Source organism: Ambystoma mexicanum, chromosome 8 (assembly GCF_040938575.1).
Source record: "Ambystoma mexicanum isolate Mex_15411 chromosome 8, UKY_AmexF1_1, whole genome shotgun sequence".
Lineage (NCBI taxonomy): Eukaryota > Metazoa > Chordata > Amphibia > Caudata > Ambystomatidae > Ambystoma > Ambystoma mexicanum.
The window spans coordinates 1,113,196,670-1,113,218,282 of record NC_090929.1 but is presented as its reverse complement, the minus strand read 5'-3'; the positions used below and the strand labels follow the sequence as shown (position 1 = coordinate 1,113,218,282).

General features: G+C 46.4%; 1 protein-coding gene across 2 annotated transcripts in view; it reads left to right on the top strand.

The window, feature by feature from the left end:
* RASSF4 (Ras association domain family member 4) overlaps positions 1-21,613 on the top strand; it is a 666,318-nt gene that overhangs the window by 561,085 nt on the left and 83,620 nt on the right. For both annotated transcript variants that reach the window (XM_069611147.1, XM_069611146.1), the window contains 4 exons: positions 5,670-5,758; positions 6,855-7,006; positions 9,682-9,783; positions 9,867-9,918. In XM_069611147.1, the coding sequence (XP_069467248.1) occupies positions 5,670-5,758; positions 6,855-7,006; positions 9,682-9,783; positions 9,867-9,918 (395 nt within the window). The remainder of the gene's footprint in view (positions 1-5,669; positions 5,759-6,854; positions 7,007-9,681; positions 9,784-9,866; positions 9,919-21,613) is intronic.

Genomic DNA, 21,613 nt, shown 5'->3' with positions numbered 1-21,613 from the left:
GGATGAGAGTAGGTCGAGGCAAACTGACACTTTTCACGGGTCGGATGACCTTGAAGTCAGAAGGTGGTGTAGGTGGGCCATTGTTAAAGGAGAAGAGAGCTTCACGTGAGAAGAGAATGATCAGTCCATGAGAGTGAGGTAGTGAGAGGAATAGAGAATGGGATGTCTGTGGAGATGAGAGCATCCCAGGTGTGTCCAGCAGTGTGCGTTGGACGAGAGGGTAGAATGGAAAGAGAAAGGGAGTCACACAGGTTGCAGAAAGGTCCTGAAGAGTCCAGAGAGTCAAGATTGATAAGATCCCCAGCAGGAGCAGTTGGGAAGAGGGTGATAGAAGATGCCTGGTAAGCCCATTCTGAGAGTAAGAGGGTGGACTGGCCTGGCGGCTGATAGAAGGTGGACAGAGTAAGAGAAGCGACTGGCAAGAGAGCCTGGAGACCAGGCATTCAAAGGAGGAGCAGACCTGAGTGGGAATAATGGAAACGGGGATCCACTCGGGGAAGATCAAGCCCACTCCACCTCCTGGCCTGTTGGGCCTGGGCAGAGAGAGGATCTTGTAGCCTTCAGGAGGAGTGTGTCAAAACTTGTGACAGAGCTGTCCTTAAACCATGTCTCAGTAAGAGCAAGAACATCAAGGTCCAGGAGTTCAAGGAGGTGGCAGATGTCAGAGGAGTGCTTGACAGCAGAGCGAGAGTTTAGTGTGGCAAAATGGAAGAGGTTGCCACTTTTGAAGGACTTTTGTGGGGGGTACAGGGTGTGGTGGGGCACAGGGTGTGGGGGGGTTCCGGGGACAAAGGTCCCCCCTGTAAGCAGCAAGCATGCCTGAGAGATGGAGGTGGGAGGAGCCCAAGGAAGCAAGGATGTCAGTGAGGAGGGTGCAGACAAGGGAGCCCGGATAGGACGGCTGGCAAGGCAGTCAGTGTGGCAGGGGCTGCAGGGGGCAAGGGAGCTCCAGATGCAGTGGCAATGGGTGGCCAGGGCAGCAGGGTGGAAGAGGCTGACGAGGTTGTCAGTGTAGTGCGAGTAGGCAAGGGACCCTGTACAGTTGAAAGGGACAAGGGGGGAGTTGTGAGGTTGGTAGGAGGCAAGGTAGCCAAGGTGGGCATAGTTGGTGAGGGAGCCTGGGCGGCTATAGAAGCAGGTGGCAAGGGAGCCTGTGAGGTAGAAAGAGGAAGGTTGATAAGGCGAGGAAGGAGCCTATCAAAAAGTAAGAGGTTGGGTTGAGGCTCTTGTACCAGGATGGTACCATTTCGATAGACATTTATGATGGCCCTGGAGGTGGAACATGAGGCAAGAAGGGCCTCCCAGCAGGTGCCACCATTTATGTGTGAGGAAGAGTAAGGAGAGGGAAGAGCAGCCATATGGGGAGTCCATAGGTCAAGGAGAAGGAACGATAGAGGATATTGGTGAGAGTCTCTGGCGGAAGCACTGACGTAGGTGTCAGTGATAGGAAGTCTTGGGTTGGAGGCCAGTATGTCCTTCTTGAGTTTCTTCCTGCCAGACGTTGTGAGAGTTGAAGGCTAGGAGATGTAGAAGCAGTTGGAGAAGATGAAGGAGATAGAAAGTGCCCTAGTGAGGGGCAGAGTGTGGTACACTTAACCAGGCAGAGCAGTTGGGGTACGTGGGAGGAGGTAGGCAAGGAGGGAGCAAGTGGACAGGGAGACCCAAACAGGGTAGGGAAGAAACAATGGGAAATGAAGAGGGTGAGGGAACAGATAACAGACCAGAACAGAGGGCATAGGGGGTAACCAGTCAGCACATTCCCATGAAAAGCAGGACGTGAACGTGGCTAAGTTCTATTTTAGAACTTCGTCAAAACCAATGCAGGATGTGAACACAGCTAAATTAGATGTTATTTTAACAGGTATAGCAGCACAACAGTATAGGGGTGTAGGCAGTGGAAGTGTTGTAGGGGAGGTCCCAAATAAAGCCTGCACTCCAGTTGCCCATTTTGAAGTACCAGGAATGTTCACACCAAGATATGATGTATGATGAGCAAATAAACCACAGTAGGGCTCTGCCCAGTACCTATTAGAAGAACAGCACCTATCGATGTACCAACACCATGAAAACCATGGACAGTCAGGTACCCATTGAGAAAACCTTACCAACAAATGAAACGAAATGAAGATTATTTGTACAGTCCTTGAAGAAACCAAAAAGGTCTTAATGGAAGACGAATGGTGACGTCATGAGGGCCCGAACTGACTTGCAGATAGAAGAAATGACAACCAGAAAATAATGCAAAGAGATGAAATACCAAATGAGGATATCGCGAACCTAAAGTGAAAGGACGATGTCGAAATGCAAAGAAGTTTAAAGCTGTAAGAAAGATGAAGAAATTAAACCAGTTTACACCTGTAAATATGCTTGGAACCGCAAAGAAGCTAAGAAAACAGTGCGGCTTGCTATGCTTTGTAGAAGAGTAGTGCAGCAAGCGCCATTATACATAATCTATCTCAAACGAAACACAGTATTATAAGTATATTTCTACTTTGCACAAGAAGCAGAATCAATCCAGGTTACTAAAGGCCACACGAGAAAACTTCATATTTAGCAAAAATGAGAAGAGACGGCTGAAACGAAACTTAGCAGAGGCAACTCGTGCCTGGAAAGCCAAGGTCATACCAATAGAAGAGGCGAACAGTAGCTACATTTATAGCTACATTTAATTGAAACTAAGGACAGAATATCCTGCCTCTGAAAGGTCAAGATAAGAAGGCGAAGGCAGGTGGTGGGTGAAACGAAAATCAAATACACAAATTGAGAGAAAAGAGAAATTCACGGTATCGGAATCATGTGACCAGCCGAGCAAGAAGAAGCGAGGGCTCACACCTACGCTTGGCACCTGACCAGGCAGAGATCAGAACTTTTGCAGACAGAAGATGCAGTCTCAAGGCCAACCACAGTGAAATAATTGACACATAGCTACTAAAGTGGTGATTGATTGTAACCATAATCGGAGGAAGGCCGTGTAAGTAAGGGGCACCCTGCACCTGGCCGACCATTCTGCATGCTGCTAAGCAAAGGAGAAAGTATGCATGGGGTTGGTACCAAACAAATCACAATGGACCAAATAATCTAGGGTCCTATAGTTAGTAGAACCAATGAGACGTCCTACTTTTAGTGACATTTACAGTAGTCCTTTTTGAAGGAAGGGCTTAGACGCCCACCTGACAGTGTTTACCCAATCCCCTCACTCCATTACCATATACAGATATAGTACCTATAGTAAAGTTACCTTTTCCTAACCAATAAAATTGCATGTTCACTTTTGAGTGTTACACGTCAATGGTGACGAGTTTTGAGTATAAATGTTACAACTTGTATGAAGTTTGTTGGAGTTGAGGCGAGGACGATCGCATCACTGCTGATATCCATAACTCCCCGTTTTTTGTACTGGTCAATAAACAGACTGTCTTTGCCAAACCATTGAGTTGTCCTTATTTGATTGGTGTTGGAGTAATAAATCTGCACCCCCATCCATCTCATGGGTGCAGCTATCTTGTCTTAAAGTACTTCTGAACAAACCTCGGCTCTGTGGGCTGGCCGGGGGACTCGGAGTACAGTGTAAGCCCAGGAAGGAAGAAAGGGTTCTGGCCTGGTGCTTGGGAAAAAAAGAGGTGGCTTCTGGGATAGATTAGAGTGATTGTCAGGAGTGGGACAGGCAGAGTCCGTAGGATGCTGCAGGCAATAGAGCAACAGTCCACACTTATGTGATAGCTGGAGGTGGGGGGATCCCATAGCTCAAGGCCGCCTGGATGAGGTACCCAGTCTCAAGATGTATATTGATGGTTGGAGGGAAGTGGGGGGACCCACAATGCCTAGCCAGGCCCAGACAGGAACAGACGGGGCCTTAGCTGTGGGCCTCTGTTTGGGGGCCGGCGTCCGCCTTCCTGTGCTCCAGATTGGCTAAAATAGGATGGTGGCAGCCATTTGCAAGAGGCCAGATATGTCTCAAAGGAAGGCTAGATTGCCAGAGACAGGGTGGCCATAATGCCCACAACACTGGCACAATGCAGAAAAGGTTTGTTATTGTGCCCCTAAAGAATCAGAGAGAGCATAGATGCCACTGTGAGAAGTCAAGTGTGTACTTGTACATCCAATCACATCCCCCTACTCTTCATGTTATTACTTTTGCAATTTGGCCATGTTTGTCTTAAGATCCCCTCAAAGTTTGTGTCCTTGCATTCCCAGGCCCACTTCAACGAAAATGATGGTTTATAGTGTTTAGCATTCTCACTGTATTAAGCCCATCACTGGATAATGGGATATTTGTAAATTGACTAATCAAAACAAAGTTCAACATTGGTAGCCGTCCAGCTTACAACCGCTCTGCTGCTGTAGGCAGGGCTATTTCTTCCCGTCCTTGTGACCTATTCATCATGGCTTGACTTTGCTGTGAAGTACTTGTCATTTATGGACAAAGAGATTATATAGAATGCAACACAACCCAGTGCTTCCAAAGAATGTACAGGGGCTGTTTGCTTCTATGTGCTCTCATCCACATCAAGAAACCTATGCCTTTCCTGGAGTGCCCTCCTGAGGTGCCCTGAGAGTATGCACATTTATTGATCTTTCTAAGTAATCTTCCCAAGTTTCTTTGGACGTCAGAAAAGACGTGAGGGTTATGTGAGTTTTGTGAATGCATCATCCCAGCACCCCCCTGTCCACACAGCAAACTCCATTTTCTAGAGGCACATTGTTCTCCCTTCCCATTAGCATTCCTACAGATGGATCACCTTTCACCTACTTTAGTGTAGGCAGATGACCAGTCCCTGACCTTCCAATATATCTGCACTCCTGTGGAAGGGCATTCCTCTTTGGCTTTACTGGAGGTGAAAGGCATGTATTTGTGGAAGTTGGATTATATAGGTCTTTGCTGTGTGCATGGGTGAATGTACCGACAAATGGTGTGCTCCATGGTGTAGTGTCTCTGCCCACATCCACTAAATGTTGTGCAATTGCAGCCTTTTGTTTGCTTGAGAACTTGAGGCCAACACTGCACTGTGCACCCATGTATCGAAAAGGCAAAGATGAGTACTGGCACAGTATTTTGTATTGTAAAGAAAAGGTAAAATAACAGGTTATCCGTTCTTTTGGGGTGACTTGTAGAAAAGGGTAAAAGCTCAAAGCTATGTTAATCGTATATAAACATTCCATTTGAAGTATGAGACTTCCAGAGTTAATGCATTGTGTTATTGGGTTAGTCCAATAAAAGGTATCAGTTTTGTCAACTTAAAAATGGATGAACAGAGCATCAAACTTTTCTTTGCCAACATTTAACAGGAAGTACCAAGAATTGCAGCCACTCATGTTAAGTTAAAGGTATTTGTATAGCGCACAGTCACCAACGGAATTGGTCCATAGGCGCTCTGGCGGATCTGTAAACGAGAAGGCAGGTTGAGTTAGTAAGGTGAAGAGGGAGTAGGATAGTGAGAGAAGTGGTGTTCTGTTGGCGGCTTCAGTTCGGTATACACCTTGCGCTGAGCTTTGGTGCGAGTATCGGATCGAAGCCAGGCCTCGTGTGCTGTTGGTGCAGCTTGTGTTTGTTGTGGGGAAGTGCGTGCGTCTTGCTGTGCGCGAGGTGGTTGTGTAGGTTTTTGTATGAGCTAGGCATGCAGAGTTTGAGCTTTTTTTTTTTTGCATGACCTAGCTTTGATGTCTTCCAGAAACATGGACTCCTACGAAGAAGAGAAGTCGCCATTTCAAGAATCAAACAACAACACACATAGCAAGTCGGATAGTGTGGATACCTCGTGTGAGTAATCCTGTTGGGTACTCTTACACAGCGCATTCATGCCTGTTCTTCAAATCTCTAGGGGCTACAGATCTCTCCTCGCAATTCTGTTCCCTCGCAAAGGATCCTGCTTAGCGGTCTTTCTTATAATGCTAAAGAAGGGGTGTACTTGCATAATCTGCTTTTATGTTCTTTCTGGGGATAGTGGCTTTTGGCAGAGCTTAGTATCTCGGAACAATTATTGGATGGATGCAGTGTATGAGATGGAGACCATTTCTTACATTTTCAGTCATAAAATAAAAAATTGTCCATCTCTGTGCTCTCATACTGTATCAGTGGTGGTGGATTCTAACGATTTAGGAAGAGTCTAGATCCCTCTGGTCACCATCCATTAACCAGCCAATAAGCGCTGATTGATTATGACAATCTCCTGTGTTCTAACAATATTATAAAAGGCCAGATGTATGTTTGTCCCTGTATGTTTGTCCCATGCAGTAGCTAAACCTCTTGTCACTGCTAGAGGGAGCTGTTGCCTTAGGGGATACATAGAGACAAAGCCAGTTTGCATAGCTTCGCCTGTTGTCACTGCTAGAGGGCGCTGTTGGCTTAGGATATGTAGTGGTCCTACTGTGTCCATAAAAGCCTGCACTTTGGGCCGTGTACAAGGGCCTGTACACTAGTTTATTACATATTGCAACAAGTTCTCTCTAGTTGTATCCGGACTCAGACTTGCCTATTCGTCTACAGGACAATTCCCGAACCAAAAAACACAAGATTCTAGTGTGGGCCAGTTATTTTTTTGGTCAATGTGGGCTACACTTTTCGCCCTTGTAGCAAGCTTGATGGGTTACTTCAGTATGCAGCTAGTAGTTTCGACGAGTGTTGCTGAATAAATATTATTTATAATGCACAATTTTCGTCACATGTGTTCAAAAACCTCTCCCTTGGGAACTACTCAGTCTGTCACAAAGGTAAGGAATAGACATTTGCAACTGTGGGCCACTTTTTCATTGGTGCCCGAGACGATTGTATGCCCCTGTCCTACCCTGGCAGTATCCTGTCCAAGACCCCACCCAGCACGTGCACTGAATGCCCCAACTGATGGTGCCATTTACAGGTTCATGCAGAGACGAGGTGCCGAGACTGATGCGCACGAGGAGCGATGCCAGTTTTACAGTGCTAATGAGGACGAAGTACCGCAGCCCAGGCGAAACGCGCAAGATGAAGCGCCATAGGTTTTCCATCAATGGCCACTTCTATAACCATAAGGTAAGCTGACCTTGCCCGTCGGGTGGTCTCCGCCGCTTCATGGGGATGGCGGAGCTTCTTCGCTTCATGGGGATGGCAGAGCTTCTTCTCTTGAGTGTGAAAGAGTATATTTGCCCACATTCGGGAGGATAGCTCAGGGGCAACATGCTCGCCTTGGAAACAAAATGACACGCAGCACAACACTCGGGCAATGAGCTTACTTGGCAACAGTCGCCTCCATTTATCCTTTACAACTTCCTGCACCCCATTTTTTACTAAGCATTTGGATTCCTTGTTTTATTTGTTTTTAACAGAAATGCTTAAAACATATTTTTCGTAAGTACTGCTTATCCTGCAGAAGTCTGCTCGTATTTTCAAAAGTTCCCAAAACTGGTTTTCTGCGCAAAGAGCACATTAAGGTATTATGTTTTCAGTGAATTGGTGTACATTTGAATAAACTGTGCTCTACAACCCATGTTGAGAGAAAAGGAAACCGTATGGAAACTGCAAGGTGTAAAGACTTGGCATGGTCAGTGGGTGTGGTGGGGGGCAGCACTGTTTCCTCCAACGCTAGCCTGGTCCCAGGACACGATTTCCAACCCCGGCCTGCCAGCCACCAGAGATGGTACTCTGATATTGCCCCACCCCTGCGGCCCTCGCCCCCTGGGATCTGCCTCATGAAGTCCCATCACCCGGAAAATGAGCCCTCACTCTTTCTCTCTGATAGATCCCAAACGCAACCTTAATGAATGTACTTCAGTGGTGGTGAGAGGGGCCATAGGTAGGGCACTGAGTGGAGAGGGACCTTGGGTGGGGCGGGGGAGGGCTTTTAGATCCAGATACCATGCACTACCCACAAAGTAGCGTTAAGGTATTGGCTGGTGCCCTTTGAAGAGTCCTTCTGCCCCACTGGCAGCATACCCTGTCTGGGAGTGGCACAGGAAGCCATGCCAATACATGTCTTAGATGGTATTCCGGGAGGGATCCTCCCACCTTTATTGCTGAGCAGATTGCATCCTTAGGCGGGTCCAGGGAGTGGCCATGGGTGACACGTGCTACCCTTTGGAATCTGATTGGTCAGCCCATTATCCTAAACTATGATCAGTGTGTGTGTGTGTGTGTGTCTGTGTGTGTGGGCACTAGTACAGGCCACCCATGCATAAGTCAGTGCCCCACTTAGACCACCCCAGTCAAAAGAGTGTGGACACCACACTGCCTGCATCAGATTTCAAGATGGGGAAGGGACAGAACACAATGGGCTATTTACTTATTGTCGGACTCAAGAGGCCGTTGTTTGTAAATCGACACAATGCACAATTCCCTCCTTATCAGCCAGTGTCTCCACTCTCTCCCGTCGGCCCCCTTCTTCCCCCCAAACATGCTCTCGCTCGGAAAGAGCTCGCAGTCAAACGATACGTAAAGGTGCCTTGTGTCTTAGCAATGCACGGTCTGGGTGGGATTATTAATCGGGCAGATGGCGGTGAAGGGTTCAGAGTGCAGCAAATGCCTGTCGCTTAGAGTCCATGCAGTTTGCGTGTTCACGGCACACTCCACGGTGTGCTCAGGATTTCCACAGTGCTTAAAGCAGGAGACCAGAATCTTTCGCAGCTTTCCTTTGCATCCAATTTTGTAAGACAAAGCTTGTAGTGTGTTGTATTTATTCTTTTGTGTGCCTGTTTTACATTTACAATTGTATGGGTGAGCGAAATTATTATGGTTAACGAGTGTTGAATGCCTATTTTAAGGGTTGCATCAGGATAGGGAGTCGACCCTAAATTGATTTGTTTATCAGTCACCCGTGACCATTGGGTTATTTCTCAGCAGATCAACTGCTTTTCTGATCTGTGTAGTTGCTGCTCTAAAAGCAACAAAAAGGCAAAGGTATTTCAAGCCTGGGCTCAGCCACGACTGGCTCACGCGGCAACATCAGCGTCTTTGGCACAGGGCAAATGTCCTGTGCAATTCCATGTGATTCTCGCCTAAACGTGCCGTGCTGCCCGAAACCCTAGACAAACTCTCTGCACCAAAACTATAGGCGAGACATTGACGCGGCATTAGGAGCGTGTGGAAGCCTTTCACAATCCTGACCCTATGGATCCAACCAGACTTTGCTGTGTTAGCTTTTTTGTTGGCTACGTTTGACCTGCTTGTATTTTATTTTGTCCAGCTCACTGACCATAGAACACGGGCACGCTGGACATAGCAAATCTCTAGCACTCAGGCCATCTCCTGACTCCTCAGCACCCATCCACATGCCTGACCTCATGGGTTGCCTGCTCTACCGGAGTCTGGCCAGCCCAGCCCAGCCTTATTTGGCCAAATGCACACACGCATTCTAATCCCACTCCGGGACCTTCAACACTCTGGACATTCCGTCCCTGAGAACTGTGCCAGCGCATTGAGACTATAATAATGGTAAAGGCGCTATATAAATGACAACTACAATACAATAGCATGGGTCTTTGTCGTTATCTCACCATAATATTTTGACACTTTGCAGGGAGACAGATGAGCAAGGTGTGGCGCACTCATGACTGTTGGCGTTAGGATGGTCTTGACACAGGCTCTCCTTTTGGTCAATGATAACTTTACCATAGTTCCGATCCCACAAAAATAGTCCAAGTCTGGTCTGACATATTGGTAACACTATTTTCCATCTTCCCTTTCTCCCTCCTGCCACCCGCTCCACTTTCTAGACCTCCGTCTTCACTCCGGCTTATGGTTCTGTGACGAATGTCCGTGTCAACAGCACCATGACCACAACCGAAGTGCTGGCTCTGCTACTGCAGAAGTTTCGGGTAGGTTGCATGTCGGACAGGGAGACCGTTCATCTGCCCGACCTCAGTGAAGCTGAGAGTTAACGCTGTTTTCCATGTTGCAGGTGGAGAACGATCCGGCGGAATTTGCCCTGTACATGGTTCATGAATCTGGCGGTGAGTGACTTGCTGCTGCTCTGCAATGATAGTGACACACACACTGGGGGTGCTTGGGATAGATCAGCTGGTCACATGACGGGAGCCTGAGGATTCCCCTACCTATTCACAATTGTATTCCTGAAAGGGAATTGCTTCCAATTCATGGGGGTGGGGGAGTTGAGGTTGTGGAGTGATAACAATGACTTGTTTTTATTTAGTGATTTGCTATTGCTATATTTCTGGTTTATTATCACTTATAACAGCTGTTAATATTATCCAGTGTAATCATATCCCATACATTGATTTTGGAACACTGAAAGGCAGGGTCTGTGATCCTCAGGTTGAACACTGATCCCAGCAGTGAGTGCTAAACTCATTTAGCTAACTAGCTGGGGACATTAGCCGTTTATTGAACGTTTCCATAAAATATTTCTGCACAGCCCCAATGTCCCCACATGATAGATGATCCCGTTGTACTAACCGTCCATTAAAATAACACCTTTGTACACTTTGTTGCTAGTCTTGTAAAGTGCTGTGTTTAGGAACTAAATCGCTTCTGGGCATTGATTACAGTTGAAAGAAAAGATGAAAAAAAGATGTAAGAAAGATGATATATATGAAAAAGGCACATCCTGAACAACTGAATAGGTGTTTGGAACTAGAGGGGCTTAAGCTGGAGGAAGGGCGTTCCAAGAGACCAAAAAAAAAACTGATAGGTATATATTTTGTTTTGTGTTGAAAGCTGGAAGAGGCCTGAGCTTGGGGAAGGGAACCCTGAGAGGCCAATTGCAGAAAGTAAAGTGAACAAGTGAAGCTTGGGGAAGGGAACCCCAAGAAACTCAGACATTGAAAGTATTGGAATTCACTGTAAGGGCCCTGTGGAGAAGGTCTTTCGAACAGCCCTGTTCAGTGAACACATCTTTGTGACTTTGACCATATTGCACCTAGTGAGAAGACCACTTGAAACCAACTCTGGTTTTGCCATTTTTGTTAAACTACTATGTTTCCTTTTCAAAAAGACTTCCTATCACATTTTTGTAAAGGGTGAGGGCAAGAATAGGTTTAGACACCGACAGACTTGTTTTGGACTAGAAGACAACGGTCCTTGGAAACATCAGTTAAGGAACCCTTCCCTTTAGAGTTGGGGCCAGTCAGGCTTTCCACCAACTAAGGAACCTTCGTAACTAAAGCTTATAAAACAAATACTTTTGAATCTGTGTCTCCCTTGATACCATGCCTGTCTCACATGTCACAAAGAACATAATGGTGTCTTCATATAGACTTCTTCTGGTCTTGTGGCTAACAGTGTCACTTTTCAACAGCGAGACCCAGGTTTGAGTCCCGGTCGCAAAGCTGCACAGTTCACGTGTAAAGAAAATGTTTATTTTAATTCCTTAAAATCACAGTCCCCCCATCTCAAAATAGTTGGCGGACGCCATCCAGCCACGTAGTCCCTCGACTTGAGCCTGGATCCTTCTCTGAAGAAATCCTTGCCCCTACTCAGCCCATTTGGAACATAACCATGGGTCATTCAGAAAGTTAAGACTCATCTGCTAGAGCTATTCACTCAGTCCAAGGTACTCTTTCAACTGTTTCCCTGTCTGACAGGGAATACTCAAGTATGTGAATCTATGAAAGATGCCAATGCTCGAGAAATGCAGTTACAGGTAAGTAGCTAAGACTTTTTGAAATCCATACGGGCTCGGACTGGCGAGTGTGCCAGTTTGTTTTTTATTTTTATTTTTTGGTCAATGTGGGCCACGTTTTTTTGGCCGATCTGGGACAGTTTGATGAGTTACTTCACTCTGCGGCTAGTAGTTTTGACCATTGTTGCTGAATAAATAATCTTTAAATTGCACAATTTGCATCACATTTTATCAAACTCCCCCTTGGGTACTGTTCAACAGTCTGTCATAAAAGGAATGAATTGCCATTTGCAACTGTGGGCTACTTTTTCATTAGTGCCCAAGACAATTTTATACCCCAGTCCGACCCTGATCCATAGGTGAAAGTTTCATTTTAAGCACATTGCAAGTTAAGAACTTACATTTCCTTATTTCTACGTTTTAAAGCGTTTTAGATTCCTCCAAAAATGACTTGATCAAAGCTTTGAGCCGGGTCTCAGCAACATCGTCTAGGGATTAGGCACTCCCAAAAGTCAATGGGGCAGTGTGGTAATGGTGCCAGAGAAAACGAGGAAAATGACTCATTCCATCCAGTACCCACTTCCAACATGTGCACAATGCCTATTCACTTGTTCCAGGTTTAAGTGTTCTAGAACTATCCACACCTCCTGCTTATTGTGCAATTTAGCTGTAATGGTAATGCAATGGGTGCCTCACTGAGGGTCCTCAAGCATCTCAACAAGGCCAAGTGTGTTTCATTTACAAAATTACCTGTGGTACCATGGCCAACAACATATGACTTGCTATGTTAAGTTGATTTATACTGCGCACTGCTGCCATTACCCTACAGCGCCATGAGAGAGCCTGGATACCATGGAAAAGTGGGATTGGTTGGTTATGGACGAAGAGAGGAATAAGACATGTGTTGTGCTTAGCTGTTAATATGATATGATAAGTTATTTATAATGGGCTGAATACCCAGAGATTTCTAAGTGCGGATGTGTGTAGATCCAGGAGTACCTGGCATCTGTACATGTGTGCTTTCTGGGTGTGCTTTGTTTAGTACACTGGATACTTATTGTTTCCTGATAGGCGGTGTCCAGTACTTGTGTTGAGTGTTGGATGTTGTTGGGGCTTGTGAGATGGTTTGAGGGTAATGCGCATTTTGGTTGTTAAGCAGGATTGTCCGCTAGCTATCTAAGCGTGTGTGGTGAGGGAGGATGGTAAAGAAAAAGGAGATAATAGGCCTTTGGGGTGGTCTCAGGATATTTTGCAGCTATGCTATTTTCTTTTTTGTAGGACATTCACTTTTGGATTAGCGTTTTTGGGTTGTGGTTTGGGCATTATATGGGGTTGAAGTGGCGTCCCCGTAAGGAAGATCCTTGTGTAGTAGTAGTTGTTGTTTTCTTTTTTTTAAACCCGGCGAGTTGATCCACGTTTTTAGCCATTTACAGAAGATTAGGTAGTCTTCCGTTGTCTTGATTTTAATTTGGAATCAAGTTCCATAGTTTGACTAGAATGCCTTATCCCTCTAAACTCTCTCAGGGTCTCTATTCGGTTCTACTGGGACAGGAAATGTTGCCTTACAGATACTCTGCTGGATTCAGTCCTTTCTCACGCCCACCTCTCCCTTTTCTACGCAATCTCCCTACTTCCTTCATCTCACTCTTCCTGCCCATCTTCTATCCCTCTGTCACTCCCTCTAGGCTTTGCCTTCACCCTTGATGTTACTCCTCCTACTATTCGCCTATTTACCCTCTCCAGCTATCCAAACACTTTCACGCAATAACATCCCCTTCACAACCACTCCTTACCCTAATCTTTCTAACAACTCACGGAACCGACATGCACACTCACACACCAGTACCACTTTCACTCACTAGCTAATACCTAACCTTCTGCAAAATTCACCTTCACACTCCACTGCTCCTTCCTCCTTCATGCTGGTCCTTGCCATTCACCTACAGTCCTCATCTGACCGCTGTGGCGAACCAGAACGAGGATTCGGACAAATAACTGACCTTTTTCAAGGGTGTGTTTTGAAAATAAAAAAACTCCTAACTTGCACTATGTCTGTGAGGGAAGTTCCCTACCTTAAAACTGATGGTGCTCGTCAAAAGAAAAGCAGTGCTTAGTCCAAACCCTATCCAAATAATTTGGGCATACCACTTTGGGAAAAAGTTAACTAAAAGAGAGGCTGCAGCAATGTCCACTATCTTAGGCTTCTGCCTGACCCAATAACTGGGTAGCTCATCATTGGATTCAAGTTTGTCAAAAGATAAAATTGTTCACAGCTGTTCTTTGGACTTTATCTACTGTATGGTTCGCTCTTTCTTGGGAAACAAGGGTTTCTTCTTCAGAACCTCTCCAGGTTCCCTTTAACACAGTTCTCATTAAAACAATATTGTGAATCTTAAACTCCCCCAAGTCCTATGGCCCTCTAACAAACTTTTTTCTTCAGAATCCATGTAATGCACATAGGGTACTTGCCCACTCTGGTTTCTCAGGCTCTGGTAACCTCGTTGGCTCTGCCAGCCTTGATTCCAAGCATTTGTGCCACTCTCGTTCTGATTCAAAGGGGCATGCTTGCCGGCTCAGGGTTCTCAGGTTCCCGTAATTTTTGTTGCCTCTCCCAACCTTAATTCAAAGTTTCTGTGCTTTTATTGTTCTAATATACAGGGGCTAGTTGCCCGTTCGTGTTTCTCAGGCTCCCGTAAGCTTGTTTGCTCTCACAGCCTTAATTTAAAGTGTTGATATCGCTCTCATTATAATATACAGGAGCTGCTTGCCCACTCAGGTTTTCCAGGCTCCCGAAATCTCAGACTCTTGCAGCCTTACATGTCTACCTCCCGGGGGTAGGTTCTCTGTGGGAGCATTTGCATTCCCATCACCACTTCTCTCGCTGCAAATATCCTTTGGGCATAGAGCTCTGGGATCTGATCTCTTCTCCACGATCTGGTTTAGGTAGCGGTTGTCAGGCCTCAGGCCCACCACAGCTTCCCTGTGGTCGTGCCACCAGAGGAACCGGGTCCATCCCCCATCTCCGCCTCTTCCGCCCCGGCCTTGGTTTCTCGGTCAGACGGGCCATCAGCCTTCCGGCGTCAGGCTTGCTTTCAGCTAGCTCTCCACGCTGCCGCAGGCTCCACAGCCAAGCATGGCCCCGCCCCTCTGAATGCCTCCTCTCCAGAGACTCACCCTCCTCCCTGCATAGGAGTTACCTCTCCATTCAGTTTCTCAGGGGTTTATGTACGTAATCACAACAGAAAAAGGTGTGTCCTTTTTTTATTGCGGTGCTCTGCCAAAATCCAGCATTGCCAGGAGCTAAATAAAAGAAGGAAATGTCACTAGTTGGTGAAATCATACTATGAGTAACAGCTTTTCCAAGTCCCATGTAGGCAGACAATGTAGTCCGGATTGGAAGGTCCTCATCAGTCTGGGAGTCCTCGAGAGGGAATTAACTCCCAGTAAAGTCCCACATGCCTAGACCCCTAGGGAAGGCCTTGTAGAATGGGCTCACCTCCCTAGCCTCTGTCCCTTCTCCCGAGAGGGGAGCCACCCACTAAGTGGCCAGGTTCAACACACCTCACTCTTCTTGCTTCCTGTTGCTCCCTTATATTCCCAGCTCCTCCCCTACCCCGCCCCACTATTCTTACACTCATTGATTTAATTTAGCCCTTTTTTTGATGTTCTTGGGTCCAGGAAAAAAAAGCATGGGAAATGCACTTGCCAGGCACTGCCGTAGCGGTATTAATTGGCCATTAATGGTAGCCGGTCCAAAATGGTGCAAGTACCTGGGCAACTAATAGCATTCCCTGGCAAATGCCTAATACACATACACAAGCCAACATTGCTTGTTTTTAACAAGACTTCAGTGAAGGGCCCACATAGTGCTTAGAAAGAGTGTCTGAAGGCAGAACTGATTAAGACCGTTTTTTTACATCAGTTCACACCTCCAATCAAGTCATTAACTCAGAATGCAGATTTGAAAAAACTCTGGCAGGCACTTTAAGTGCAAAGTTTGATAGCAAGTCTTGATTAAACCGAGCTCAAAAAGTTCCCATTAGGTGGTGTTTTGGGTGGCGAGGGGAAGGAATTTGTACTAACCTCCGTGATTCTATGCTTATTTCACTATTGTCCCCATCACTGTACTTAACTGGTACTGTGTACCCTCTAACCAAACTGTATGTATTGTAAATGTTCATGTTTCATGTACTGACCTGTATGTTGTAACTAAGTCTCAAATATTCTTGTAACTGCTGTGCCCAGCTACCTGAGGGTTTGGTGCGTGTTACCAAATAAACAAACTGGGTGGGAATGGTCACAGGGATTAACATGGCAATGGGCAGTCAATGGGTGGCCAAATAACCAAACAATACCTACAAGCAGTGTGTCCCGCCTCATATGCCATTTGTCCATATCTGTACACCTATGCAATAGTTTCGGCTTATAGGTGGTGCTAGCACCACCTAATAGCCGAAACTAAAAATAAAAACGTCAGAAAATGGGACATAGGAAGTCAGACATCCATACTTTGCCGTTTTCAAATATGACTTCCAATTCTGGTGCATCAGAAATATTCTTAAAGCTCATGTTGGTCTTTTTTCTTTTTTCTTCGAACGTCTCCTGCCAGACCTCCACCTACTCTGTCTTACACCTCTCCCTCTGGCCACATTGGCTCTTTTACAGTCCAATTGCGACTTTGACTTCCATTTGGTACGAAGACTTGAACAGAAGGCAGAATAACTCTACCTGCCCCCCCGACCTCCCGCCCCCACTGTAACACCCTTCCTCCCCCCCCCCCCCACCCCCACACACTGGAGCAGGGCCAATAGTGTGTCCAGTTCTCCCTCTGCTACTTGTTTCCTTTCTTGCCCTGATGATCTCATCTTTCCTGTTCAAGGGTCTGCTTGGCTCCTAAATTCACAGCTGTGGTAAGAAAGTTAACCCCCTTAAGCAAACTTCTGCAAAGCCCTGGTGCAAACTCAGCAGAATCTCATGACTCTGCTTTTTCGCAGCCACAGAATGTCCCCTTTTATAATTACTATTAGAAGAAAACTCATCTGTTAAGAGTGCAGCTGGTGTTACCTTCATAGTGAATGAGCAAGCCCTTCCTGGGGGAGGGGTGGAGGGGGGAAGGGAGGAAGGAAGCACAAGGACACAATAGAAATATTTTCTTTTGCAGGTGAAAGTTCATCCAAGACGAGACATTTCCATCGAAAGTGAGAAGCCGCAGCTGCGTTATGTTTGTGCGTAGTTAGCAACTGTCACTTTGATCAATTTCTTTTCATAGATAGCAGGCGCGCAACGCCATTTGTCTAATTGTGCTTTCGTGCCCCCCAACGCCCTCTGTTATCAGCAGCGCTTTTTCTCACGTGTGTATATTTAGGCCCCAGTTACTTAACAAAACTTGTCCCTTCTTCCGAGACTAAATACGTCACTGAATAAAACGACTTTTTAAAACTGTAGTTAGTTTGATGGGCAAAAATTGTTCATTTTTTGTGTGAATAGTCAAATGTTTTTAATACCATGCTTAACAAGCTGGAAGCTTATGCCAAACAATACCTTTAGGCAGTTATGTTATGTTGATGTATACCGCGCACCGCTACCATTTGCGTGGTCCCCAGGTGCTCACTTGGCTCTGTAAGAAAGTGGGTAGAGCTAGGTTAGTGAGGGAAGAGGGATAGGATAGAGGCTGTGCTCTTCTGTTGGTGCTTGCAGAACCAGGAGAAACAGGCGTCTGTGCTCGTTGGCTTTCTGAGTGTCAGGTGGGACAACACCCAGTGTCTGGGTTGTTTGTGACAGTTTGTTCTTATGGCGGATGTGGGTTGTGTGTTTGTGTGGAGTAAGGCTAGCCCATCTGGATGTGTGTGGTACGTGGGAGGTGTGCGGCAGAGGAGCTGGGGTGGTTAGTAGATTTAAAGTGTTGCAGGGGAAAAAGGACAGAGCCCCTTTAAGAGGGGAGCTCGAGACTATGGGAGGGAGCGGGAGGAAAGGGAGGGGCAAGGGAAGAGAGAGGGCAGTCATGTTACAGAGGAATAAAGGGAAGGTTGGAGAGCAGAATGGCTCCCGTGTTTTCTGTCTGTAGTGCACGTGTATGGCCAGCTCAGCAGTAACAACTAGGGCAGCCAGATTCAACCCAATGGCAAACTTCAGATGGTAGTAAGAAAGTAGTGGCAAGATTTCAGAAGCACAGCACTGGCTGTGCTCCGAATTCTTACCACCTTATCTGATTGTAGCAGTAGACTGCTTTGCAGAGTGCCCTGGGCAAACGGGCAGTGGAGGCACCCTAGGGAAGTGTGCTTTGCCTATGGCCCTTCACCGACTGCCCAGGCAAGGCTGCCTAAGGCTTTGGGCTAAGAGGGCTTCCAAGCCAGCCCCAGTCAATTATGGAAGTGTTTGGCAAAGGTTGGGAGGAGAAGGGGTCTGCGGGTGGAGCAGAGAGTGAAAAGAGAGTGAGGGAATAAATAAAATGAAGCGTCGCTGGCTTTAAGAGGACCAGGTCGGCTTGGAAGACAGCTTTGTGGGTGCAAAAGGGCCTTACCAGAAAGTCTGGAGTTTCGTCTTCACCTCGGTGCACGATGGAAAGGAACCCAGTGTTCCGTGCACCTGAGGTAGTCGGCTGGGCTTCCAAGGTAGTCCCAGACAATCAGTGAAGTGTTGGGAATGGGTTGGGAGGAGAAGAGGGTTGGGGGGCGGGGGAGGAGCAGAGGGAGGGATGTAATGGACGTGCCGAAAGTGCTGGCTCAATGAGAGCCAGGACGGATTTGTTAGCAAAAAAGGGTCTTACCACAGGGTCATTAGGTCTGTCTTCACCTCAGTTCACGATGGAAAGGGGCATCCTCCCACCGTGTCTTTTACGGTGTGTCTTTTAAGTGCTGAAAGTATATGGTGTAAAGCAGAGTCTTTTTTTTTTACAAGCTCTTATTAATTTGCATTATGGGACTTGTAGTCTTCCATTCAGGATGTAGAAAATAAAGCTACAATCATACAACTTGGGCTTAAAATGTTTCTATAATTAGATTACTGTCACGTTGCTATTGGTTTGTGTGCGTTGTAAGAATTCTCTACAGGGCAGTATTGTCGTTTTTGAAAGCAAAAATCTAAATATTTGTACCAACTAGAGTTGAGAAGGTATATGGGTTTAAAATCCCAGCTCCACTCTAAAGTGTGTCATTGTGGCAAGAGAATGTAATCTTTGTTTTATCTTTAAAAAACATGGTAGTCCCTAGAAATGTTCAGTTCATGCCATTTCAAAAAGGCCTGTCGTACAACTGGGCAAATGTAATACTTTATTGATAAATTAGTATCCCCTCACGCTACTCTGCCAGTGGCCCCCAAGGCGTTTTCCTAAATGTAGCAACACGCTGTCTGAGTGCCTATGTCACTTTATTTGACCGTTCTAGGTCAAAAGACATATTTAAAGAAAGCAAACGAAAAATAAAACAATTTCGAAAGATCGTTCTGTGACCGCACAGAGCAGTCTTTCTAAATCGAACTGTCAGCCCCTGCGATGCACACGAGTGCGCGCAAGGGCTGACAGCCACGCCAGGACTTAACACTCTTTTGATGCTTCAGGACCAGCAAGATTTCGGCAGTGGCATAATACAAAATATGGACGTCTTGCTGCAAGCCCTGCTGAGCCGCCCCACCCCCCTAAAGCTCCTTGAAGAAAGTCAGGCCATGAAACAGAATCCCAGGCTGGAATGGGCCACCATCATAGGTATGTTTACAAATCAAACCTTACATCTTTCACCCAAAGTTCAAACAAGGAGGGGTCTTGCCTGGCCCTTGGCGCCAAAACACTCTAACCGTCACTGTGCAGGGCCAGTAACATTATGTGCATGCCACTGATGGAGGCAAGCTTTGGTGCCATTGACAGGCGACTCTTGAGGGGGCGCTGTTTGTAAATGATCAAGGTCAGTGGAAGCAGGGGAATATCTTTTAGCGGCAGGGAGTTACTATCTCCCACAAAGGTGCGTGAACAACCGAGCAAAGCGAGAACTCCCTAGTTAATGGAAGCTAATTAGGAGGGTTATCTCTGCAAGACAGTTGTTTAAATAATGTGTTGAAATAGTACGTTTTCAGCACAACTTTTGAATGAATGGGGTAAAAAGCCACACAATTTACAATTGGTTGTATAGGGTAACACATGATAAATTCCAGTAAATGCCATGTCCCCAACAATACACATGAGCAAAATTGAAGGATAGACATCTAGAATCTAGGTTTCTGGTAAAGAATGTGCAGATTTTCCTATGTGCTTTTTAGGGTTGTAGTCTAGAGCAAATCGTTTAGACATACTCAAGGTCTTTGCTGTCCCTTTTAGTATTCAAACAAAATAACAAAAGAATCTATACGGCAAATTCACCTTGTGCCAAACCTAAAACAGGTAATGAAATGTAATTTGATCTAGAAAGAAGCTGGTTAAGCAGTAGGTGATTCCGTCTCTTATTCCAATACGGAAATATTCTCAATACAAAATAGGATTTGTAACCTTTTGTTTTGATATTTAGTGAACATATGTTATGCTATGTAATGTTACTCAGATTTATAACGCGCATGTACACCCGAAGGCATCTTGGCATGAGGATAGCCACGGTAGTCTAACATCAATCGAGGGAACTAATGAAAGAGCAGAGTATTTAACAAGCGACGGAATGTCAGGTAGTTCGTGGACAGCCTCAAAGTTAAAGGGAGACCCTTCCATAACTTACTAGCGGCCACCAAAAAGGCTCGACCGCCCACTCTTTGAAGACTAAATCGGGGAACAACGACCAGACAGTCACTGCTCGTCCGAAGAGGGTGGCCAGGAATATAAGGCATGATTTTATCCCCAAGAAATCGACACCAGCCCGGTAGTATGCCCGGTGAACAAAACCGAGATTTAAAGTCTATTTTTTGTTTCACTGGGAGCCAGTGCAAAGAACGTAGCACTGGGCTAATGTGGGAACCATAAGGGGTGGCCGTGGCTGTCCAAGCAGCCAGGTACTGCAGCAGTTGCAGGCAATGGATTAGGCCAGAGGGCTGTGGCCAAGTAGAGAGCATTGCAATAGTGCAGCCTGGTGGAAATAAGAAAAGCCACAACTGTGGGGTGTAGAGATGGAGGAAGAAGGGGCAGGATCGTCCACAGGATCCTCAGTAAAAGTGGCCAGTCTGGCACACTGCACTCACCTGTGACGTAATGGACACAGAAGCAGAGAGATGGACCCACCCCAGGATTTTTAACTACCAGCACTGGAATTGGAAAGCCACCCAGTGAGGATGGCCAGACGGCGACAGGATTCAGAGGAGGCACCCACCACCGGACCTCAGTCTTGTCCCCGTTGAGTTTTAGCATATTTGCGCCCATCTACTCCCCCACGGCCACCAGGCAGTCACACAGACGGGACGACACCTCCTCCTGGTCCTGATCTAAACGGAGCAGGATCTGCATGTTGTCCACGTATGAGTAGCACCTAAGGCCGTGAAAGCAGATGAGGTCAACCAAAGGCTGCACATGGATGTAAAATAACATCAGGACAAGGCAGAGCCCTGGGGGACTCTGCAGGAAAGTATAGAGAAGCGAGAAAAGGAGGTAAAGATAATGATTGACCCCAATTGGTTAAAAAAAGAGGTAAACCACACCAGGACAGGACCTGAGATGCCGATAGAGGCCAGGCAGGAGAGGAGTATGGGGTGATCAACAGTGTCAAAGGCCGTTGATGGGTCAAGGAGAATTGGGGCCCCCACACCACCTCCATCGACCAGCCTGGCCATATCATCCATTACTGAAACTAGGACACTTTTGGTACCTCTCCCGGGGTGGAAACGAGACTGAGGGATCCAGCACAGAGGAGGACTCAAGAAACCCGGAAAGAAGTGGAGATATCGAGGCCTCAAGAAGCTTTATAAAGATGGGAAGTAGAGGGCTAGGGCGGATGTTGTTGGCAAAAGAGGCATCCAGTGACGCCCTCTTTAAAAGAGGGACCACAATAGCCTGTTTAAGTTCTTTAGGCATCACACCAGAGCAACAAGAATGGTTTACCGCCTAGGTCACCAGAGGAATAATCTCAGGCAAGAGATCTTTAATAATAGTTGGGGGTGCAGAT